Genomic DNA, 17130 nt, shown 5'->3' with positions numbered 1-17130 from the left:
ATCAGCCAGCTGGAGCATGGGGTTCGAAAGAACACATCTCCAGGACCACACGTATGGACTAATAATGTTGAACTGCAAATCATAAGTAACACCAAACAATAATTTAACCTCACGAAATTTGTGCTGGTTCTAATCTGAAAAACAAGAGAAAAACATGACCAAATATAACGTAGTAACATATTGTAACTACTACATAGCCGGCCACTGTGGCTGAGCGATTCTAGGAGCTACAGTTCCGAACCACGCGGCTGCTGCGGTCGCAGGTTCAAATCCTGCCTCGAGCATGGATGTGTGTGATGTCATTAGGTTAGTTAGGTTTAAGTAGTTCTAAGGCTAGGGGACTAATGACCTCAGATGTTAAGTCCCATAGTGCTTAGAGCTATTTGAACTACTACATAATACATTTACAATACATATAAAAAGAAACGTGTATTATAGGCCACTGTAGATGCACCAGAAATAAAAGAAGCGAAATGTGCATGGCAAAAAACAAACTGCCTCTCATTTAGTTGTATAGACGGAACATACTTCTATGAATTTTGAGGCAATTAAGGAATGACGAAAAAAGGACTGCTTTGCGTGTTTGCTTCTAAATTACGGAAACAGCTTGTCTGCAGCAGTTGAGTCCCATTTGCATGATTATCTAGCAGGCAGTATCCACACACTGTAAGTTTGTAAGCGGTTTTGGAAATTGGAAACTAATAGCAGGTAATTCAAACACAGCTTTTACAGTGGAGATCGATATGCTAGAAAATCGGGTTACATACTGAAGAGTATTACAGCCCAGTTTCAGTTTATGGTCTCATTGCCCAACACAATACTTGCATTCACATCACCACAGCGTGCGTGTGTAGCAAACTACATATGTGATTCTTTTTTGATCGGGTCTGCGTTTATTTTTCGAATGATTATATTCCATACCTTATCTGTATTTGGTGCACATGAAATAGTGTGAAGATAGCTTGCACCTGAGTAGGAACACAACATGTACTAGTTATTGTATTCCTAGAATATTTTTGGGCTTCGAAAGCACCGATTTACAGTACTACTTTCAGTTGTTCATGTAATCACATGTTCATATAAACATACTGATTCTAGATATACAGATCTAGTGCTGAATTTTTACTTCAGCAATCGATATTCGCTTTCACATAGATGCTGAACTGATTTTGAAAGGTTCTTGTGTTTTTATATTCCCGTTTGCTTTTAGAAATGTTGGTTAACATAGACAACGCAATTGTATATGAAGTGAAGGACATTTATTTACGAGGGTTGAATGAAATGTAATGTCTCCACCTTCGTAAATTGGGTTTGGGTGGGAATATTTTAATAAATCAAACACAGAAATGATCCTTAGAATGTGATCTTTAATTTCCAATATTCACTTTTCCACTTAATCACGAGCCAATTGGATACATTTCTGCCAACGATAAACAAGTTTTCTGAAGCCGCCATGGAAGAAGTCGACGCACTGTTTCGGCAACCACAGTCTCACAGGTCTCTCACCGTCTGCATCAGAAGCACAATGATGTCCCCGCAGATCGACTTTCAATATCGGAAACAAATGGAAGTCAGAGGGTGGTAAATGTGGACTGTGTGGAGGATGCCGTGCGATGGTGAAATTTAATCTCGAAGTTCTGCTGTGGTGGCACGTGAAGTATGTGGTTTGGCATTGTCATGGTGCAGGAACACATTTCCATTTTCCAGTCGGATCCTTGTTAGCCGTCGTTTCAGAGGTCACAGCATTGTGATGTGACGCTCTGAATTTATTGTTGTTCCACGATCAAGGAAATCAACATGGATAACACAATCTGCGTCCCAGAACACTGTGTCCATGATTTTTCCAGCTGAGGGCTGCGTCTTGAATTTGATGCAAGTCTTTGTGTCCATATTCCATAGACTGACGTTTCATCTCCAGTTCGTAATGGTGTACCCATGCTTTGTCTCCTGTCAAAATTGAGTTCTCGTAAAGCGAGAGAAGTTCCTGGCAAATTTCAATTCTGTGCTCTTTCATTTCAGGAGCCAGCATTCAGGGTACCCATCGTGCACAGACCTTCCGATAGCCAAGCAAAGCAATAAAGTGACCCACACTTTCTTTTGAAAAGCCAATTGTGCTTGCAGTTTCTCTCTGAGTGATAAGACGATCGTCCTGAATCAGTCTGTCAACATCTTGCTTGTGAAACTCGATGGTTGCTGTCACAGGATGTCCAACTCTTCGTTTGTCGCGCAGGTCAAATGTTGCCACCTCAACATCATTAAACTTACTCGCCCAACGACATACAGTGCTCACATCAACACAATCACTGTAAACTGCTTTCATTGTCTGATGAATCGCCTTTGGGGTGGCACCTATGAGTGTCAAGAATTCAGTGACTGCACATTGCTTAAATCGCATTCACCGACTGCCTGCACAGGCTTTCATACTTTACACTGTTAACAAGACAACCATTCAATGATAAGGCTTTCCGCCAACCGGAGCTGTGGAGAAGAGACTACGGAACAACCCAGTACCTGCCGCAAACCAATGCTGCCAACTGTTGAAAGTTTCAATTGTAAACAAGCGATGCTGGCATGATAGTTAAAAACATCTTTTACAGAGGAGATTGACTTACAAAGGAAATTATGTACTATAGGCCAATTTCAATTTGCAGTCTAATTCCCAGACAAACACTGCAGTCTTTGAAAGCAGTTGGCATCCAATGTTTTTAAGGATTGATGTTGTGATGTTGTCACGGCAGTCACTATCTGCAGGCGGGCACCATTGCATTTTTGTATCTGCGGTTAGAGTCAAAGTAATGTTACTTTTTAAATGCATGAAATTTTCCAGCCTCAGGAAACATTTTCTAATGTATGTCGTATCTCTGAAACTATCGAAATCATTGGAATCTCCTTTTGTTGACCTCAAAACTAATATTTTCAGACTTTTTGTATTGTGTTTACTGCATACACACTTCAGAAAATTTTTTCTTCACTGTTGTTAATATTTAACTGGTAGAAATTATGTTGTTTACTTTGCCTCCTATAATAATCACATAATTTCGAAACACATATGGTATAGGTCTCTATAGTGCCTATAAGCATCTCAAAAATCTGTTCTTAATTTTAATTGGGTCTGGATCTAAGTTTTTTCCCTGAAATAGGCGAAATTTTGACGACTGTAAAAGTTATCCACTTTAGAACTGGCAAGTCCAATACTTTGATCAGCGGAATGGCCTCTAATACCCAGGGGTTGGGGTTGGGCTGAAGGCTAGCTACTGAAATTGTTATTTTTGATATGTATGAATTTGTCGACTTTGAGATGTGGTATACCATAAAAACTAAGTTTCACTTATACATACAGGAGTGCTAGTTCTGCAAGGTTCGCAGGAGAGCTTCTGTAAAGTTTGCAAGGTAGGAGACGAGATACTGGCAGAAGTAGAACTGCGAGGACAGGGCATGAGTTGTGCTTTGGTAGCTCAGATGGTAGAGCACTTGCCTGCGGAAGGCAAAGGTCCCGAGTTCGAGTCTCGGTCTGGCACACAGTTTTAATCTGCCAGGAAGTTTTATATTAGCGCACACTCTGCTGCAGAGTGAATATCTCATTCTGGAAACATCTGCCAGGCTGTGGCTAAGCCATGTCTCCACAATATCCTTTCTTTCAGGAGTGCTGGTTCTGCAAGGTTTGCAGGAGAGCTTCTGTGAAGTTTGGAAGGTAGGAGATGAGATATTGGCAGAAGTAAAGCTGCAAGGACAGAGCATGAGTCGTGCTTGGGTAGCTCAGATGGTAGAGCACTTGCTCGCAAAAGGCAAAGGTCCTGAGTTTGAGACTCAGCCCGGCACACAGTTTTAATCTGCCAGGAAGTTTCATTTATAAAATTGTTCAAACTGTTTTCAGAATAACGCTAACTAATTCATATTCAAAATAATTTAGAGTTAGCATCAAAATTAACTTGTAATGAAGTGAAATTGAGTGCTTATGTATATAGCTGTTCAGTCCTTCTTATTGTGATACATGGATTGTTTCTTTTACAGGTGTATCTTGTAGAGTTAATGATGACATCTTGGTATGGATGGATACTACGTCTATTTTTTAATTTCGTCGTGTGGCTCTCCATCTACATCACACAAAAATGGCAGTTCTTAGCAAATTATACATTAACAGATAAAGTAGTTCATCAAAACATATATTTGGCCAGTTAACATATTAGTTTACATCAATTAGAGCACAATTCACAATACATTTTAGGCTCAAACTGATCTCCTTTAAGCAATTAGTGTAATTACTACTAGCAGAAGCCTTATTATTAGTACACACATTTTCTGTGAGGTTATTCAACTTCACATGATACTAGTCATAAATAAAATACTTTTGCAAAACAATCAGGTTTGAGTACTGTACATGATATAATAAAACTGTATATTTTTAATATGTGTTGTAATTGCATATGTTTTATGAAGACAAGTACTATAAAATTTGTAATAAGTAATATTTTTCAATCTTTAATTGTTTTTATGTGTGGGGCTTTGTAAATTAATTCAGAATGCTGTTTAGAGTATCTAGTATTTAGACTCCCAACGGTTTTATATAAATGTATTTGTACTATATTATTTTCGAAGTTTTCTTTAAACCCTCGAAATATATCTAATTGCTCAGCTTGAAAATTTTTTAAATTCAAAACTACAGAATGTGCTACAGATAGCTTTTTAACAGGAATATCTAGATATACCTGAAAGCCAATCAGTTTTATGGATTTTTAAGGAAGTGCAATATTCTAAGGAGTAATAAATACAATGTGAAATATAGGTTTTACGTTGAAACCATTTATTTTTGCTCAATTCATTTCTAAACTGATAAGAATATTTATGCAACCATATTGTACATATACATGTTAGACGAATTTTGTAATTTGATGTCTTTATTGTCCATTACCGCTTCCATCAAGTATAATTATGTTTGTTGCCAGAGATTTGTAAAAATATAGTGTAACTATTAACTACAACTCATATTAACCTGATTACTTCACTTTGATTCCAAATTTGAGATGTTACTATTGCATACAAGATGCCTTATTTGTTGTAACAATGAATGGTTGTGTAATGTAAAAATTGGAAGTCACTCACCTGCACTTTTTATTTTTGTATCCACATATGACTGAAGTATGTAAAGATACTTAAATATGTGATTGTTTTCTGTGATATTCGTTGTTGATATGCATAATAAAATGGTTTAAATATGGCCACAAGTATGTAAGAAATTTACAGTTACTTACACTTACCTTTAACAAAATCATTTGTGCTTAATAACTTTGAAGTAATGTGGTCTCAGGATTGGTGTGAACTATAAAATTACAGTAGTGCTTGATTCATCAATAAATCCACTTAAATTAAATATTATTAATATGTTAGAAAATTAGGTTCACCAACTAAATAAAAAACATAAGATATCAGATCACTGAAGTCTAGTGTACGACAAAAATATGATTATTTACCTATATTTAAGAATAAAACAAATACCACAACAGTACAATAGATTAATCACACAATAATAATGACTTTTATCTCTAAAACTTGGTACCAAATAACTTCAAATATAAAATAAGAGAGCAAATGTATCACCTCCTCTTACAATTAAAGCTTCTGCAGTCATTATCACTGCTTATGTCTGCATATTTGCATTTGGTTATTAATTTAGAGAGTGGACAATAACTAGGTCAAGTTGATGAAGTGCAATTTTCACTAAAACGCGTAATGAAGAGTGTAATATTACATAAGTCTATTAAAAAAAGCAAGAATGAATGTTTGTTTCATAAACAACTCACCTTACTTCTCGACATAGTGCCCTTTGAGGGATATACAGTTGGTCGAGCGATCCTCCAGCTTTTTCATCTCATTGGAAAAATAGGTTCTGTCACTCTCTGCAAAATGCTCGTTGACTGGAACTATCACTTCCACAGTTGATGAAAAATTCTTCCTGGTAAGCCAAAAGTACGAGCTACGGAAAGCAAGAAGTCACTTGGGGCTAATTCTGATTAATAGGGTGGATGAGGAAGCAATTCAAAGTCCGATCGTGCTCTTTCACTGGCGTGAATTATCCTGGTAAAAAGAGTCCTTTTTTCCGTGCCAACTTTGGTCTCTTTTCAGCCGACACAAGTTTCAAACGATCCAGCAATGAAGTGTAGTAGGGTTGAGGTATGGTTCTGCCTTTTCCAAGCAATCTACGATAATTATTCCTTGGGCCATCACCTTACCAGCTGATAAAATGGTCTTTACCTTCTTCAGTGTACTTTTACCAACCTTTGTCCATTGTTTTGAGTGCCAGTTTGACTCTAGCATGTAATGATGGATGCAGGTTGGTTTGGTTGTTTGGGGGGAAGAGACCAAACAGCGAGGTCATTGGTCTCATCGGATTAGGAAAGGATGGGGAAGGAAGTTGGCCATGCTCTTTCAAAGGAACCATCCCAGCATTTGCCTGGAGTGATTTAGGGAAATTACGGAAAACCTAAATCAGGATGGCCGAACGCAGGATTGAACCATCATCCTTCTGAACGCAAGTCCAGTGTGCTACCACTGCGCCACCTTGCTCGGTGATGGATGCAGGTTTGATCAACAGTCACAAATCAGCACAAAACTTCTTGTGAACTGTGATTAATTATAGCTAAACGTTGTTCTGAAATGTGGTGCCAGATGTGTTTTGGTTGACTGTGAGCAGTTGGGGCACCAACATTACACACACATACTTCATAGCCAATTCTACATGCAGGATATTAGATATTCGCTCATTTGAGATGCCTACAGTCTCAGTATTTTTATTCAGCTGTTTTGGATTGCATATCATGAATTTTATCAATATTTGCTTTTCTGGTGTCCTCACTTGGGTGCCTGGAATGCACTTCACGTTTGGTGCTTGTCTGATCACTTTCAAATTCATAAATCATAATTCTATATGAATTTGTTTGGCAGTCCAATCCTTCAACTGAAAATGTTTAAAACACCATGAAACTCTCTTTTCTCCATTCTCAATCACTTTCAACACACTGACCAATTCAGATGGCTGTCAACAATGAACTGTATGCTACACACTGTTAAAATTCTTCACACAGACCTTGGAATAACCGTGCTTACTAATCCTGAAGGCACAACAAAATTGTTCTGATCTTTCATGGAAATTTACCAGACTTATCAAACAGCCCTCATATATAAACATACCCTGACTATTATGTGTGCTGCAAATGTAGTCCGAAAACATTAAAGTAGATTAAGTAGATAGAAACTACATTTATATGCTAACCAGAGCCAGTGAAAACGTTATTTAATTCACTGCCACTATTTGGATATAGGCTATAGTGCATTCATATCATGCACAGTAACCTTTACCCTGCCCGCCCCCGACAGCTGAGTGGTCAGTGCGACAGAATCAATCCTAAGGTCCTGGGTTCGATTCCCGGCTGGGCTGGAGATTTTCTCCACTCAGGGACTGGGTCCTAATCATCATCATTTCATCCCCATTGACGCGCAAGTCGCCGAAGTGGCATCAAATCGAAAGACTTGCACCAGCCAAACGGCCTACCTGACAGGAGGCCCTAGTCACACGACATTATTATTACCTTTACCCTCAACTGTAGAAATGTGGAAAATAATAATCGTATATTAGAGTACTGTACATTACACATCCATACAAAAACTACAACTTATAATTGAGATTAAATACAAAATAAAATTTGTACTAAAGGTTCTAAAATATTCAAAACAAAGAATGCCAATTACATTAATTAATCACTGAGTGTTGATTGATAATATATACCAATTTATTATTAACTATACCAGCAATCAATGAGCAACACCTATAAGCGAGGGATCAACTGTTATCTACTCATAGCTGAAATATCATAACTGTGTGTGTGCTTGAATGATAATAAAAATACAGAGTAAGATTATTAACCATTATCATACGTATCACTATAACATGTGTAAGAAAAATCTTTTACCTCAGTGAAGCAAAAACAGTGAATCTTCTGCTAAAAAAATAAATTTTAACCAGTGATTAAGCTGCATCAAGCAGCCATTATTTCACTGATATATTAAAACAAAAATGAATGCATAGCACACAACTACCTTAACTGTTGTATCATAGCTTGACAATGGGTGATAATTCTTTGGAAATATGTGCATGGGCCTGTCTGTAAAATGAATTAAAGTGCTTAATAATAATAATAATAATAAGAAGAACATTAAGTTTCCTTTTTACAAAACCATAAAAGTAGCGAAAGAGAGCAATTAAACAGTACATGTAGAGTCAACTGTATTACATTGTTATATAAATAATGAACATTTGCATCTACATTACACTGGCTCATTTTAAATGCAAAGTTGACAAAACCTACAATTACAAAAACGAATAGGAGAATAAAAATACATAAAAATGTACACAAATGAGACTAGGTACATGTAAACCACTCAGTAGTATTCATATTATCAGTTAAAACAAATGGTTGAAATTAGGCTAATGATTAAATACAGCATAATTGACATGTGTGTACTGTACTAAAGTTGTGTCTAAGGATCAGCATAATGTAGCGAAAATCTTAAGTTGCATGTCAAATAGATACAATTTTTTTACTTATGTAAGTAAAAGCAGTGGACGCAGCATCTGAAGGAAATGAAAATATGCCAAACAGATAGGTTGAAAGATATGCAATTTTAGTATCATATGACCAATAAGAAAAGTTTCATTAGCAAGCATGTTTATATCAATATTCATTTCACTGTCACAAAAGAGTCTCATTCACCATCCATCCAAAAAGTTCTGAGGCTGATATTAAGCCTGGCATATAAGTGATTTCAGCCCAGTAACTACACTGACAGTTTGAAGCACTAACTGCAAACTACAGATGTGCATTTCATTCAGTCAATGGTGAATAGACATTGTTAAGTAATGGACAAATGACCTTAGTGTGCCAGTGTTGGTGTGGCAGAAATTGAGTTGGAGCAACATTAAATCAAATGTAGAAGCCACTTTCCAGAATATTTTCGAGGGGAGAAAAGTGTGTGCTAAATGATTCCCACATATCTCGACTCCTGAATTAAAGAAATAGAATATAAAAAAAACATTGCGTGGACACATGTGACAACTTAACTGAAATGTAAAATGCAGGCTTTTTCTTTCTAGGAAAAATTATCATGGGTGACAGGACTTGAATTTATCAGTACAAAACTAGCACACAAATACATAGTGCAGCACAATGTCTATGCTTTGACACACATAACAAAAATTCGAACCAATGTGATGTGTGAGTTGAGTAACATAGTAAAGAAGAACTTTTCCAATGGTTTCATATATTTGTGTGATTGCTTTGTACATTGTACTTCAGTGGCGAGGGGACAAAGGAGAATATGTAGTGCATCTCAAGAATTCAAACCACCATCTTGACGTTTCTCTTTTTTTTTATTAATCTAGTCTCGAAAGTTTTTCACTGACAAGGTAGCATCACATGTGGTATACTGACTGCTTGAAAATTATCATTAAAAAGACTAATTTGGCACAGAACTTACATTCTACTTATAGAACAAAATCTGTTATTTTTTGTTCCTTGAAATGATCACAAATCATATATAATATGTGTCACCTTAGGACCAGAAAGACAAGAGCAGAGAAATTAGGGCTCATATGGAGGTGCATAGGCTGCTGTTTTAACCTTACTCCAGTTTACAAGTCTAACAGGAAACGCAATGGTTAATAGAATCATATAGTTTTAAAGGTCAACATTAAAACCTGGAAACTGATATCTTTTCAAAAAAGTACATAAAACATACTAAAATTGCGTACTCTTTTCTATTCACATTATCTTGATTTCATACAATTAAACACGTACCGTTCTACGTATCACAGTACTAACGCATCGTCCTGCAACAATAATCAGTGTCTCACAGTCCATTTACTCGTTGTCTTCGCTGTCATTCTTTATAGGGCACTTCAGAGTATCTTCATTGGAAGGTAAGTGTTCGTCAGGTAGGTAATGTAGGAGTTTTTCCAAGTCCTTGATAGTATTTGACTTAATTTGATAATCTAGTTTTCCTGGTGCAGACAATGGATCATGTTCGATGTCTAGATGACAGATGTGACTAATCAGTCCATCGATCATTGTAGAAGCAATACTAACACCCTGTCCTGTGTTATCAAAAACTGAATGTGAAAAAGTGCTTATGGAGAATGTCACCATCCCTTGGTTTTGAAGGCTTTTTCTTCAGAAATTATGGACTCCCTGTAGCACAGCTGCTATCATAACCTGAAGTCTAATGTTTAAGCAGCAGCAGCCTGTCTAACAAGAATTCCACCTGGCTTCGACCTTGTAAGAATCATCTCTGTCACGTTATGTGCAGTAAACAATATATTCTGTTACCTTAGTTACATTTTATAATGCTGAAATCCCTATACCAGGGTAAAAAACTATGTCCTGTCGCCTGAAATTAATGTAAAATGTTATTAAATTTATTAAATCAGTAAATATAACAGAAATCTTCTGAGATTGTGATTCTTATTCCGAACTGAATAACAGATGAGTTATGCCATGTTCTTTTAGGAGGCGTAGGCATTCTCGTCTTACAGTTTTTAAAGCAATAGACAATATTTCTATTACTAGCAATAATTATGTACATGTATACTCTTAGTATCAGTCGTTGCATTACATATAACCAGCAAACACTACTGCCAGCCTATAATGTGTAACAACTGCAACGGCTTCTGACACCAAATGTAACATTTGTGTTACTAAATGTGACAGTTCTGTCACTCAATGTAACTGGGTTTTCTCTTTTGATGCTGTCAATTGTCAGGATGAGCATTCTAAAGCATTCTGTCAGGGTGAAAATATTAAATAAATTAACTTTTCTCTCTTACAACATGTGGGCAGGGTGGGTTCTCCCTTGGCTCGGGTATGAGGTCGAATGAAACATCATTTTACATAAGATAAATTTTATTGAAAGTTTCGTACAACTGTATCTTACTGGGACGTTCTGGTTCGGAGAGCGGCAGCCGTGTCGTTTGCGTAGCCTTCTGCTGCGACAGCGGCGGCGGCGGCGGCGGCGGCGGCGGCGGCGGCGGCGGCGTCTGATTACGCGTAGCGGTGTGTATCTCGTGTCGCCGTCTCGCCCAGCTGACCGGAGACGCGCAGCGCGAGGTGGCCCGTTTAATTATTGCGAGCGACGTCGTGCATCGGATGGTGATACCTTGAATGTGGCGTCCCAGTGTTTCTCTTCTCTAAGCGGCCGCGTGTGTTGTGCGTCGACCAGCGGAGCGGCGCGGCGGTGGAAGGCCAGTGTCCCGAACTCGAACCACGGACTCCCGCTTGCCAGTCTTCGGCTGTCAGGTCTTCATCCCAGCTCACAGGTAACTACTGATGTGAGGCCGTCTCCTTCCCGTCCTCACGAGTCACCCGGGTATGTAAAAACCAGACTTCCAATACCTTTTAACTTCCGTCTTCTGGCGCCGCGGCTGCTGCTTGCTATTCCATTACAGCGGCGGACTTGGTGCGTCTGTGCATGATGCAGTCTCTTCTTGCATGACGGTCTTCAGCACCGAAACTGACTGAAAACTACTGCTACTCTTCTTTTCTTCCTTCGTCTCTCGTCTTCGTCTCCGTCTGTCTTCATCTGTCTTCATCTGTCGGGCCCACCGCGTCTCGCGTATTTATTCACTTCAGTTCACTGGAGGTGAACGACTTCACGGCCATTGCCTCTTCTGTCACGTTGAAAAGCTTCTCGAAGAATCTTCTTGACCTCGGTCATTGGCTCTTGGAATGTAGGCGGGGGCCTCTGATCGCATGTGACGACTGAGAAACACGTGAGCCGGTCATTGCCTCTTCCGTCACGTTGAAAAGCTTCTCGAAGAATCTTCTTAACGTCGGTCATTGGCTCTTGGAATGTAGGCGAGGGCCTTTGCTCACATGCGACAACTGAGAAACACGTGAGCCGGTCGGGCGATGCCCTGACGGCTGAATCGACAGCGCCCGCTTATGTGGAACTCGCTGACTCCACGGTCATTGTTTCTTCTGTTCTGCCCGCTGAATGCCAGTATGTAACTCTCTAAACTAAACCAAGTTTTCCATTTATATTCTAATTTCTAGTTCACTTTGATTTCACTAATTTATTTACTTAAGTAACACTCAACAAATGTAATTCATGTTTAACTGTGCAGATGACAAAGAGAACAATGTGAAACAGCCAAACAATTGCATCATATTGTTTCCTTTGAACATGAGTGATAGTGGTACCTGGGTGTGCAAGTAAAAGTATTAAATGATATCCAGCATTATCAGTGCTGCTATCTAAGCTTTATGTTCAAAGGGGCATAACATCTATTTTTAAAAGGTTACGAGTGATTAATTTATGCCCCCATAAAATGAATATTTTTTCAGAACCCTTTAGAACACCCACAAACTAATCGATCAGTATCCCTTTAATGCATGCAGGATGATTCAAAAGTAACTGTACGTAGTTAGTGGGTGTAATGTACGCCTAAAAGTAAGAGAAAAGCGCTAAATACAGTTTTCTTCTGAAACGGCTTTATTTCTGAGTTATGGTGGATAATTTCATTGGTAGTAGGCATTACATCATGGGCCAGTACAGGCTTTTCGCATGTTGTGTTCGCCTGCATATCGACTGATGGTGCTTTGTGCACCTCTCTCCGGTGCTCAGTTGATCACAGCACGAACTGCCTTTGTTTACTTGACTTTGGTGTGGTTTGTTGTACTCTATGGTACTCCTGTAGTGTATCTGCACCAGACGTACTGTGTACATCATTCCATCAGTAGTTCACTGCAGCCACTGTGTACTATACTATGGTGTACTGAAACAGTGAATATGTGGATATGCACCTCTTTTGTGGCGCACCAGAAGGCAATGCATGAGCATCAAGATGACGGTACATGGAAATGTTTCCTAATAGAAGAGAACCATTAGATTTTCACAGCTGTAGACAGGTGTTAAAGGGAATATGGCATTTGTGGTGCACCATGATTAGGTCGACTTCAGCTGGATATAATGGCTGTTGAGAACATACTTGAAACGGTAGATGAAGATTCAACAATATGTAGCCACTGTGTAAGTGCCACAGTGGGGGTTCCTCAATCAACTGTATGGCGCCTGCTTCAGAAACAGCGAATCGACTCATTTTACCTGCAGAAGGTAATGGAGCGGACACCTACACTCGACCTTAGATATCAGAATTTCTGGCAGCGGTTACTTGAGCGCCATGTTGCCTGACTAACAGAGTGTATCAACTGTTTTTGAACATGGATTGGGTGGTCTGCTTCATTATGTCCCACTCGCTACATTAACCAAGTAATGGTTTATGCATGACGGTGCCCTGCACATTTCTGTGGGGAGGCGAGGGAGTATCTCAAAGCAGCTTAGCTAGATACGTGGTTAGGTTGTGCAGGACCATTTGCTTGGCCTCCAAAATCTAAGGATCTCAACCCCCTGAACTCCTTCCTTGACAGCATCTCAAGGAGCTCATGTATGGTGTTTCAACTGAGTATGTAGCACGAGTACCACAGCGAGCTGAAAACGGATGTGCAACTGTGCAGAAGAGGATGAGTGGAGCCTATAACATTCCTAGAGTAGTAAGACGTCGAGCATGTCTACATTGAGATAATTTTCAACATGTTCTGGGTAAATATACAGTGTGTAGTTTTGTTGACTTTTGGGTCCCATCATGTCATTTCTTTCTGAGAAGAACTAAATTTGTGTTGTTTGTGTTGGATTTGTCATCCCAACTCTACTGTGTAACTCTGAAATAAAGCAGTTTGAGACAAAACTTTAACGTTTTCTTCTTATTTTGATGCATATTACACCTTCAAATTGTGCACATTTACCTTTGAATTACCCTCTGTGATAGTGGTATAAGGTATCCTCTGTCATGCACTGTATCGTGACTTTCGGAGTATGCATGTGCATATAGCTGTAGATTATTTCAAAAAATTAAATATGATGAGAGTACCTAGTATATCTATAACTGTTTTGTCTTTGTAAACGAAAACCTAACTAAGTATTCTAAGGAGAACAATCCACGACCATGGGATGCGTTAAATGTGCCATATGCCAGGGTGGCAAAGACCCATGACAGCTATAAATGTCCAGGTCACGTCTACTTCAACAAGTTACCTGAAAAACCCTACACAGCACTAGCAAATAAATTTTAAGCCATAACTGTGAAAAGATGAAAAATAAAGTATTTTACTCTTCTCAAGAATTCTTTGAGTTGTAACAATTGGTCTGATGTGACTGAACTATGCAAAAATAATATTTTATTTTATAGCAATGTATGTCATGCTGTATAAATATTTTATTCTTTTACTGTCTTGTAGTTATTGTCATACACCTTTTTAATTATTTATTGTCATTCATTTTGCAACTCATAAGTGCATGTCATTTAAATTTTTATAACAAAATGGACAACATATAAGAGACAATAACAAATTTATGGAAAAATTGGTTTGTATATAGTGTATACATACAAATTGCTTTTACGATTTAATGGACCATAAGCATGAACAAAAGCAATTTTGTGTTATTTAGTATGTCATGGAGTTTTTTTAAAAATAAGCCTATAGTTCGGAAACAGACTTTATGTGCCTGTAATCCGTTGTCTCTCTTTGTTCCTGCATGATATACACATTCTTTTGGTCAATATGGGTTGCTAGATGAATAGAACTTTGCGTAAAGTTACTGTAGGTCAGTTATAGTGGAAGGAGGAAGGGACACTTCACTACCAAGGAATACAGATCTAATAATGTTGATATCCACAGACTTTGCACTGATCAGTTTTTTTAACTGCTGCTGCAAAAGTCAGCAATGGGAAGTCAGTAATATCAGTCACAACATCCAGGACATCATCTCATAATTTTGAATTGTTTATGAAAGAACTTGATACATTATTTAACTTTTTAACTTCTAAGAAAACTGTTGTAATATTAAGTGGACATTTAAATTCAATTTTTAGAGCATAGCTATTCTAGAAATATGCCATTTCACACAATGTAAGTACCCATATACAATTTGCAACAACAGTTATGGGAACAGCAACCCTGCTATTAACAACATTTTTATAGGTGCATCGATACTGCATAGTTATTGGTCCCTCAGACTACAACTGTCAACTGCTGACATTCAGTATCAGAGCATGTGATATACTAAAAATAAGTCGAAAACAACCAGAATAATGAATGAAAAAGCATAGTGTAATTCAAGGAGAATTAGCAAACTACTGACTGTGAGGATGTGCACAATACCCCTGGGGTAAACGAAAAATATATGTTCTGTAACACAGTGACTGTGAACTTTCAAAACTGTTTTCCTAAGAAATTAAGCATGGCTAAACCTCAGGTTACAAACTGGATCACAACATCATTCCTATGTAAGAAAAAACTCTATTGACATCAATGAACACAGATGATAATATGGTTAAATCTCTTTACAGAAACTACTGAAAATATCTAAAGAAAGTCATCAAAGTATCTAAATCTTTGTGCTTCCAAGGAAAAGGAATTCCTACAGCAACAATATAAAAACTATTTGAATTATAGCAACAAATAAGGGAAGAAAAACATATTTATAAAACAAAGAAAGTGTTTAAAATATATAATAAACTCTTCAAAGATAGCCTTAAAACTACAGTAACTGTAAGTACTTTTTTCTGTCAGTGCAAGATAATTTACGTTTAAACTCTTGCTTAGCAGACAGCTTACTTGAAAAAGAAAAGCTTTCTAAAAGAAGTGTTACAAAATTCTGCTTCTTCCAACACCTCAATAACAAGTTTTCGATGCTATTAAATAAATGTTCAAGTAGTTATGGTGAAATCTGATGCAAAATTATGAGATGTTGTTCACCTGAACTTAAAAATTCATTGAGTTACTTGTTTCATGAAGCTTTTCATAGTCGTACTTTCACAGAGAGACATAAATGTATTATTGTTTTTAATCTGATTTAATTTTTTATTCCAGGACTCCTGTTGTGCATTGTTACACATGGCTATAGGACAAGTCACAATTACAATTTGGCATTAAAGTAAAAGTAAATTTGTTTGCCTAATATTTTCATAATTTTTAATTCTTTAGCACCCATGAGGTTGCTGTGAACTGTCGACTGTACATGTTTTTTGACACAAGACTTGACTCCAAATTCACATGTGACTTTTATCTTCTGGTATTTATCATCATATTACATTTATTACAATACCCAACTTTACGATAGTTATCTTTATGAAACTCTTCAAATTCTTTAAAAAATTGCAAAACAACCCCACATTGCCATCCACATAACTTGTGTATTTCAGACACCTATGACCCTATGTACACAACACTACATGGGGATTAACTTCTGAATTAACAGCAGTGCCCCCACTCATTCAGGCTGCTATTAAATATGTAGGTGAGATTGTTAGTTGTTTTAGCCAAATGGCTAACTCTCTCTACACATTACATTATAGTGACCTCTGGTAATGTGACTACCTTCAGTCAACGTATGTAGAGTATGCAGAGTTTGGTAAAGAGTCTTGAACAATGTATATATACAACATGACAGCAGGTTTTAACTTCATTTTAAAATGTAGTATTTTCAGCAGTTTATTATGGATCTAAATATATGATCCTCCTCATATTATTGTATTTTATTTGAAAAGACAAACTGTAAACAACATGCAATGTCAATCACACTACTCAAATTAAAATTACAAAATAATAATTTTTTTAAAATAAAAATTTTCCCATATTAATTCAAATGGAATTTACTTGAACTCCATGTGTTAGCTTGCTGGCACCACTACAGTTCAGACACTATCACAGGCAGGAAGTTTAAAGTGCATGAAATTTGTTTTTGTTATAACATTTTTATTTTTAGAAATAATTGAATTCCTATTGCATATTTGGACAGGGTCAGTGTCCTGAAAAACCAAAATCTGTAATCAATGGAAGTAAGTTGGGTTGAATAAGATGCAGAGACAAAGAGCAAAATATTTTTGTTAATTTCTCAGCCAAATATTAACCGATTTTAAAAATTGAAAATACTAACATAATCTATATAAAAAACTACCCAGAAAAATAAAAATGAATAAAATCAGATATCATTTAACAAGTTTTTCTGTTAAAAATTCTCAATTAG

At 37.3% G+C, this 17130-nt stretch overlaps 1 protein-coding gene across 1 annotated transcript in view; it reads left to right on the top strand.

Moving 5' to 3' along the window:
* The window catches only part of LOC124620351, a 152667-nt gene extending 147442 nt beyond the window's left edge, over positions 1 to 5225 (top strand). Inside the window, exon 6 of the mRNA XM_047147027.1 lies at positions 4012 to 5225. Coding sequence (XP_047002983.1) covers positions 4012 to 4179 — 168 coding nt within the window. The 3' untranslated portion in view covers positions 4180 to 5225. The remainder of the gene's footprint in view (positions 1 to 4011) is intronic.
* The last annotated feature ends 11905 nt before the right edge of the window (positions 5226 to 17130 follow it).

This window comes from Schistocerca americana, chromosome 1 (assembly GCF_021461395.2).
Source record: "Schistocerca americana isolate TAMUIC-IGC-003095 chromosome 1, iqSchAmer2.1, whole genome shotgun sequence".
Classification (NCBI taxonomy): domain Eukaryota; kingdom Metazoa; phylum Arthropoda; class Insecta; order Orthoptera; family Acrididae; genus Schistocerca; species Schistocerca americana.
Note: the sequence above shows the minus strand (reverse complement) of the source record. Positions and strands in the feature narration are given on the sequence as shown.